Source organism: Nerophis lumbriciformis, linkage group LG25 (genome assembly GCF_033978685.3).
Source record: "Nerophis lumbriciformis linkage group LG25, RoL_Nlum_v2.1, whole genome shotgun sequence".
Lineage (NCBI taxonomy): Eukaryota > Metazoa > Chordata > Actinopteri > Syngnathiformes > Syngnathidae > Nerophis > Nerophis lumbriciformis.
The window spans coordinates 12,235,914-12,245,000 of NC_084572.2; the positions used below are offsets into that span (position 1 = coordinate 12,235,914).

The following is a 9,087-nucleotide window of genomic DNA, read 5'->3' on the forward strand; positions in this document are numbered from 1 at the left end:
GGTGAACAGCCTCTGGCATGTTAGAACATGCCAGAAGCATGTTCTAACATGCATGTCCAGGGTGTACGCCGCCTTCCGCCCGATTGTAGCTGAGATAGGCTCCAGCGCCCCCGCGACCCCAAAGGGAATAAGCGGTAGAAAATGGATGGATGGATGGATGGAAGATATATCCATTCCGGGGGTAGCGGGAGGTGCTCGAGCCTATCCCAGCTGCAGTCGGGCGGAAGGCGGGGTACACCCTGGACAAGTCGCCACCTCATCGCAGGGCCAACACAAATAGACAGACAACATTCACACACTAGGGCCACTTTAGTGTTGCCAATCAGCCTATCCCCAGGTTCATGTCTTTGGAGGTGGGAGGAAGCCAGAGTACCCGGACGGAACCCACGCAGATCCCGAGCCTAGGTTCGAAACCAGGACTTTCCTATTGTGAGTCACACGTATTAACCCCTGTTCCACCATGCTGCCCATTATAACATATAATACAATACAATTGCAACAGCTCTTTAAACTCCACAGTAAACTTCAGCTTGTCTACAGTAAACACAAAGGAGGGGTCTATTTGAGGTGTGGCGTTTATTAATTTTATTTGGAAAATTACTACAAAAAACACCTAAGCACTACTCATATATGGTGTTCCCTCCTCTACCACGACTTCTGCAGTGGATTCGCGTCGTATATATATATATTTTTTTGGAAGGAAAATTCACTATTTTGCTTTTTTGACCTCGCACGTTTTGTAGAATATCATGTGTGGCTTGTGTTCACTGTAAGAAATACACTTGAAGAGGAGCCTTTGGATGATCCGTAAATGTTCTGCTTTGCTGTGCAGCACTGCACTCATCATGATTGTCATCTTCTTTAGCCAACATACTTCATTTGTACTGCACAGCTATCACTCAATCTTGTCTGGTCAGTACACATTCTGGGTTTTGATTTTTATTATTTTATTACTGTATGTTTTCATTTTGCAGTCACTTTATTTGATTTTAAACATACTTGAAACATTCTTGGGTAGGTTTAAATGCATGTAGAGAGTTTGGGAGTGTTTATAAAGACTTAATCTTGTGTTTAAATCGGATGGTTGCTATTTGGTGGATTTTCACTCATTGCTGGTGGTTATGGAACCCAACCCCAGTGCTGGAGGAGAAAACACTATATCTAGAAATAAGTTGTCAAATTGTGACAGTGGTTTATACAGCCGACATTTTCTACTTCAGAACTACAGGAATAACACAAAAAAGTAGAATTATGGAGAGTCACTAGTTAACAAAACCACCCTGTAATGGGACTGTATTCCTTAAAGGGGACCAATGAGGATTTTCGTCTTTTCTGACTTAAATAAATGTTGTTACAATGTTGGATACTTGTGTTAAAAAAATAAAATCATAAGGTTCATGCATTTGGTCGTGAGCTTGCACGTATATTTGGATGTTTTGCAGTCTGGTTACGTTGTGATGTCACAGCGTTTGGACGTTCTTATTTGAACATTAAAATTGAGTAAAGCTATCAGCCAAAGAGGAATGGAGCTTTGTATGAGGCCAGCTGAGTTTGAGGAAACACAAAGAAAGTTAGGACAATGTATTATTTTTAGGATAATAATATCATGCAGTGACATAAATGCTTCTAAAAGTTTTTTATGCAGCTATGAATCAATTGGATAGTGTGCGGGTGTAGCTAACATTGTGACGGGTAACTATATAATGTTTATTGAGTTTATTTTCAACAGTGTCTGGGGAAAATAATGGTGACATCTTTTTCAAGAGTTATCTTTAAGAGTGTACTTTTTCAGAAGATAAATTATGAGACTTATTGAGAGGGTGGGGCGTGGTTTCATCTGCAATCAGGGAACGCCTACACAAACATCTTGCAGACAGACCCAAAACACAAGTAATGAATGTGACCATGGAGCAAAATTTACACCAAATCATATCCAATACATAATATCTAGACCACCAGGAAATGTTTTAAACTTAGATTAAAATGATCATAGTTCCCCTTTGAAATCAGCATGGATCAGCTACATACGTGGACTAAACACGCTCTTATTTTTTCCACACCTGACTGGTTCGTCATCTTGTTGCCTTGAAGAGCGACTGATGGAGCGGAGGGCTGGCATGTAGTCAACGCATACCGCCTGTCTGTTCCCCTGCAGGCTGAAGAAGCGACTGTTCAGCACTGCCCGGCTCAGCCTGTACCTCCTCTGGGACACACTGGGCAAATGTTGTACAGTTTCAAAACAAGAAGATGCTTGACTATTTTTAGCTGGTGTTGGCTACATCATGAGCTACAAACACTTACACTGGGTCACACAGAGGCCGACTGGTGAAGCTCCAACTCACGTCACCTTGTTCCCGCCTGCATGTCCCAGCTTCAGTCCGACACCCCAAACACTCCACGACTGACCGAATCTCCAGCAGCCTTTCCTGGCTCCGACTCCATCCCTCCTCATTCTCGCTCATTTCATCCAACGAGCCATCTTTCACATCAGCTCCAGTCCAAACAAACTCTCTTGTGCGTGGAGCTGCCGCTGCTACTGTGTTATCCAAGTATGACATGAGGTCAAATAATTCAGCAAGAGAGTTCAAAGTTTGAAATTCTGCTTTTGGTGCAGTTTGTCCACTTCTCTGATGTGCTGTTGCCTTGAAATATGAGGAATTTTTTTGCGCTTTGTGTGTCAAACTGGAGCCCGTTACCATCCTTTTCTTAAACCGAGGTGGCTTGGCGTCTGTTGCTGTGGGGACAGCTGTTCCTATGGGGGCCCTGATGGCCACAAGCAGCTCCAGGTTGGAGTAGAGCAGAGGTACATTTCTTCTCCAGCTTTCAGTCAGCTTGTTCATGTGTGCTTCAGTCAATGACGAACCCTGCAGAAAGATATTTAATGCAAGCGCTGCCTTTACAAAAGAAAGCTTGTACGCCACTCCAGTCTTGTGGGTGGCAGTAAACACAACATTGGATCGGATATTTCAACGAAATGTAGGACTTCTGTTCTGTGTCTCAAATCACATACCGTATTTTTCGGAGTATAAGTTGCTCCGGAGTATAAATCGCACCGTCCGAAAATGCATAATAAAGAAGGAAAAAAACATATATAAGTCGTATTGGAGTATAAGTCGCATTTTTTGGGGAAATTTATTTGATAAAATCCAACACCAAGAATTGACATTTGAAAGGCAATTTAAAATAAATAAAGAATAGTGAACAACAGGCTGAATAATTGTACGTTATATGAGGCATAAATAACCAACTGAGAACGTGCCTGGTATGTTAACGTAACATATTATGGTAAGAGTCATTCAAATAACTATAACATATAGAACATGCTATACGTTTACCAAACAATCTGTCACTCCTAATCGCTAAATCCCATGAAATCTTATACGTCTAGTCTCTTACGTGAATGAGCTAAATAATATTATTTGATATTTTACGCTAATGTGTTAATAATTTCACACATAAGTCGCTCCTGAGTATAAGTCGCAACCCCAGCCAAACTATGAAAAAAACTGCGACTTATAGTCCGAAAAATAGGGTACTTCTGTACAAAACCCAAAACCAGTGAAGTTTGCACGTTGTGTAATTCGTAAATAAAAACAGAATACAATGATTTGCAAATCCTTTTCAACTTATATTTAATTGAATAAACTGCAATGAGATGATATTTAATGTTCGAACTGAGAAACATATTTTTTTTTGCAAATAATCATTAGCTTAAAATTTAATGGCAGCAACACATTGCAAAAAAGTTGGCACAGGGGCATTTTTACCACTGTGCTACATGGCCTTTCCTTTTAACAACACTCAGTAAACGTTTAGGAACTGAGGAGACCAATTTTTGAAGCTTTTCAGGTGGAATTCTTTCCCATTCTTGCTTGATGTACAGCTTAAGTTGTTCAACAGTCCAGGGTCTCTGTTGTGGTATTTTAGGCTTCATAATGCACCACACATTTTCAATGAGAGACTGGTCTGGACTACAGGCAGGCCAGTCTAGTACCCGCACTGTTTTACTATGAAGCCACGCTGCTGTAACACGTGGCTTGGCATTGTCTTGCTGAAATAAGCAGGGGCGTCCATGATGAAGTTGCTTGGATGGCAACCTATGTTGCTCCAAAACCTGTATGTACCTTTCAGCATTAATGGCGCCTTCACATATGTGTAAGTTACCCATGACTTGGGCACTAATACACCCCCATACCATCACAGATGCTGGCTCTTGAACTTTGCGCCTATAACAATCCGGATGGTTCTTTTCCTCTTTGTTCTGGAAGACACGACGTCCACAGTTTCCAAAAACAATTTGAAATGTGGACTCGTCAGACCACAGAACACTTTTCTACTTTGCATCAGTCCATCTTAGATGAGCTCGGGCCCAGCATAGCCGTTTCTGGGTGTTGTTGATGAATAGCTTTCGCTTTGCATAGTAGAGTTTTAACTTGCACTTACAGATGTATCGACAAACTGTAGTTATTGACAGTGGTTTTCTGAAGTGTTCCTGAGCCCATGTGGTGATATCCTTTATACACCGATGTCGCTTTTTGATGCAGTACCGCCTGAGGGATCGAAGGTCCGTGATAGCATCGCTTACGGGCAGTGATTACCCCAGATTCTCTGAACCTTTTGATGATATTACGGAACGTAGATGGTGAAATCCCTAAATTCCTTGCAATAGCCCGTTGAGAAATGTTGTTCTTAAACTGTTCGACAATTTGCTCACCCATTTGTTCACAAAGTGGTGACCCTCGCCCCATCGTTCTTTGTGAATGACTGAGCATTTCATGGAAGCTGCTTTTATACCCAATCATGGCACCAACCTGTTCCTAATTAGCCTGTTCACCTGTGGGATGTTCCAAATAAGTGTTTGATGAGCATTCCTCAACTTTCTCAGTTTTTTTTTGCTACTTGTGCCAGCTTTTTTGAAACATGTTGCAGGCATCAAATTCCAAACAAGCAAATATTTGCAAAAAAATAAAGTCTACCAGTTCGAACGTTGAGTATCTTGTATTTGCAGTTTATTCAGTTGAATATAAGTTGAAATGGATTTACAAATCACTGTATTCTGTTTTTATTTACGATTTACACAACGTGCCAACTTCACTGGTTTTGGGTTTTGTACTTACACCTTTTTGAGTGCATTAGTGCAAAATGCTGTGCGATGTCAGGACGCACTCAAAATGGTCAAATTGGTGAGGGCGTAGGGCTAATAGGCGTCTCTTGGGTACCAAACCTTTCTAAATGTAAAAAACGGAAAGAAAAACTAGCGGGTAAATAATATTGTGATTGTCATTTCCGATAACTGCGCTCAGTTTGGAATAGCGCGACACTTTCAGAATCTGCTCAGTGAACTGTGAGTATTGAAGTGTACTCGGGAATTGGATTGTAACAATAAATGGTATTAATGATAAACCACCACAATCTTTGGTGGCTGCAGTCTTAGGTCTCTACTTTTTGATATGGTCCTGCTGGCTTCATCTGACTGGGATCTTTAGCTATCACTGTTTGCAGCTGAGTGTGAAGTGACTCGGATGAAAATCAGCACTTCCAAGTCCGAGTCCATGATTCTTGCCCGGAAAAGGGTGGAGTGCCATCTTCGGGTTGGGGACCAGATCCTGCCCCAGGTGTAGGAGTTAGAGTACCTCGGGTCTTGTTTACGAGTGAGGGAAGAGTGGATCATGAGATCAACAGGCGGATCGGTGCGGCATCTGCAGTGATGCGGTCCACCGTGATGAAAAACGAGATGAACCGCAGGGCGAAGCTCTCAATTTAACGGTTGATCTACGTTCCTATCCTCACCTACGGTCATGAGCTTGGGGTTATGACCAAAAGGACAAGATCAGGGTTACAAGCTGCCAAAATTAGTTTCCTCCGTCAACAGGGCTCTACATTAGAGATAGACTGAGAATCTCTGTCATTCAGGAGGAGCTCAGATCGATCATCGAGAGGAGCCAGATGAGGTGGTTTGGGCATCTGGTCAGAATGCCTCCCGGATGCCTCCCTCGGGAGGTGTTTAGGGCGTGTCCGACCAGTAGGAGGCCTTGGGGAAGATCCAGGACACGTTGGAGAGACTATGTTCTCCCAGCTGGCCTGGGAATGCCTTGTGATCCCCTGGGAAGGGCTGGACGAAGTAGCTGGGGAGAGGGAAGTCTGGGCTTCTATGCTTAGGTTGCTGCCCCCATGACCCAACTTCGGATAAGCCGAAGGAGATGGATGGATAAACACTAAAAAACTCAGCACCGTTTGTATTACCGTTTTACATTTTATTAATTGGAAAACCCTGATTGAAAACTGCACTTTGATAAACTCACAGGTCGGTAGTACTGCTCAATTACTGGAGAAACAAGCTCAAAAGCAAATGGTTAGCTATCTATCTTTACTGTAAACATCAATACAAGATACATTAAAATGATTCCCTATTAGGAAACGACATACTCCAATCTAAACTTGTATAAAAACAACTAAACTACTCAATTCTGCACACTGAACCACTCAGAACAGAGTGATAGATCTATATATGTTGTTGGGAAGCCCTTTAAGGCACTTGTAATTGAAGGCTATATAAAAAACTAAAATGATTGAGAATATGACACAAAAGTGTCTGCAACAGTAAGTAAACACACACACGTCCTGACATCACAGATTGGATGTGCAACACGATTTTGCTTTTATCATTATTAAACACTGTAAAGCCTTTACAAATTAGAACGGAAGTACATAAACTTAGTTTAACCCTCAAATAAAGGAAATATTGCTATTAAGAAGTCAGAACATTTTTTTATGCTTCTTCTGCCAAGTAATTATAGTGTGTGTGTCTTTATTTTTTTCAATAGAACTTAGTTAAAACATTTCTTATTGAGCACATTCAACAATACCTTGAGAATTTAATACATGTATTGATTAATAAAGTGTACTGACAGAAGTATTGGATTTGAGGAGCAGCACTGCAATTTAAAGCAGCACTATCTTATTATAGCCTAAGCTTTTTTTCCACCACAGCGCTATCTGTTGGATATAGCAGGTCACTGCGCTTCTGGGCTGCGATGCAAACACACCGTAAGAGCAAAAAGCTGATCACTCTTCAAGTTAAATTGGTTTCATGGTTATTGCATAATCTTGTTTTTAACATAATCAGTCAGAGAGGTGTCAATTACAACAATATTCCTAATGTTGTGTAATTTACCTTTAGAGGGTTCAGAAGATGTCTGACAGGGTGGAGACCCAACATGCTGGCAGTGCAGCCTGCACTACGGTAAATCCAGCGTTCCCCCTCTACATTAGTGCCTTAAAAGCAGAAGCATAAACAATACAATTAGGCATTCAAAGGCTGAGTTTGAATAAAGTTGAGTGTGAGTGACGCACAGCATGGATGTTCCTCCGGGAGGCCTTTAACGCTGTTCACTCAGAACTGCAGCTGGAGGAGACAACGCCTGACGTCGCCCCTGGCGAGCATGTGGAGGCTTTGCACCTCATCCAATTCCATTTTCACGCCCTCAGCCAAGCACACCAGCTGGAGGTAGCTGCAGACGTGCACCTGTGGAAACAAAGACTCCCAACTGTGAGAGCTGCTCGAGTCGCTGCAGGCGAGTAAAGCGAGCAACTCACAGCGGACGGTGTCTTGAAAACGACTTCTTCCAAGCTGCTGCTGAATCTCTTTCGAAAAGTCGGATCTGAGGATGATATGGGGAGACGGACAGTTTGAACCACTGCAGTTTAAGCGACAGCTTCAGGCCTGTTGGTAATGGAGGTCTAAATTTGAGTTTACCATTAGATGTAAGAACCACTGGTCTTTTAGTGGTCGCCATGAACATCTTGATGGCTGCCAGGAAGCCGACGTCATCTTCAAATTCAACATCAACCTGCAGAGACAGAGTTCATGCACACCGCCAAAAGCTAACAAATGACATTTTCAAGCATGACTGTGATGAAGTTGGACCTCCTCGAAGAGAATCAGCGACATGGCTCCTTTTTTGATCTGTTGTGCTGTTTGATGAGAGCCTGAAGGTGAATCCTCTAGTGTCTCAGACGGCGACAAACTACAGAGCTGATCTGCTTTGGCCTTCATCTTAAAGAAGTTTTTCAAAGAGACTGCAGCTGGACTTTCTTTTCTTGCACGTCTGAGCCGTCCACACTTTTGTCTCACCTTTTTGGGAGCCGACAGTTTTCCTGTTAAAGACAAAAATGTTTGAAGGTTTATTATGTGTTTATTTTATTAAGATGTGTCCTCATTAGTTTCTACCAAAGCACATACTTAACACATACAGGACTCAGCAACAATTCTGACATGAATTGAAAATGTCCCAAAAAAATTCCATTTGTGGCTCGCAGATCGTTTTTTATTTTTATCGTTTCCATTCTGCAGATTTACTTAAACTAGGGCAGCAAAAATTAATCGATGAATTTGATTATAAAAAGAGCTTTGATTCATATTATGTTGCTTCGATTAATCGTTTAATGAGTGTATTTAATAAAAATGTATCAAATCCCAACCGCATGGAGTGCCCGGAACTTTAAATACGCTGACATACTTTCCACACGGCCGCTCTAATAGAGCATGCATGAAGCCGACGTCATGTCTGTCTGTGTGAGTTTTTATTTTTTATTAATGTGCACATACTAAAAGTGTAATTTCAATGTTATTGCTGTGCATTTATCAGAAAAAAGAATAAAAGGTTATGAAAGTCAGGAAACTGTTTTATTTTTATTTCAACTATTCCCCCCCCCAAAAATGCATTGAAGCTATAACGTGTGTTTTATCCGATTACTCTATTAATCAAACAAACTAATTAATGGATTAGTCAATTACTAAATCGATATCTGCAGCACAAAATCAAACATGGAATGCATTAAAATATATATCCCAAATCCACCCAAAATGGCACCTAGAAACAAATGTACAGTAAAATGATGATTACCTAACTTTTTAATTGATGTGAAACAAAAATCTTGTTTTTAAAAAGATAAATGTGTCTTGTATATGGTCATAAAAGTGACATTGCAATAACTTACTACTGCATAACTTATTTATTGAACTGCATAACTATTCGGGGCAGCACGGTGGTACAGGGGTTAGTGCATGTGCCTCACAATACGAAG

General features: G+C 41.3%; 1 protein-coding gene across 1 annotated transcript in view; it reads right to left on the bottom strand.

Annotated features, from left to right (window-relative positions):
• Positions 1-9,087, bottom strand: part of atad5b (ATPase family AAA domain containing 5b) — a 24,718-nt gene that overhangs the window by 488 nt on the left and 15,143 nt on the right. The window contains 7 exon segments of the mRNA XM_061984674.1: positions 2,061-2,213; positions 2,302-2,864; positions 7,175-7,275; positions 7,354-7,525; positions 7,597-7,661; positions 7,757-7,850; positions 7,928-8,157. Coding sequence (XP_061840658.1) covers positions 2,061-2,213; positions 2,302-2,864; positions 7,175-7,275; positions 7,354-7,525; positions 7,597-7,661; positions 7,757-7,850; positions 7,928-8,157 — 1,378 coding nt within the window.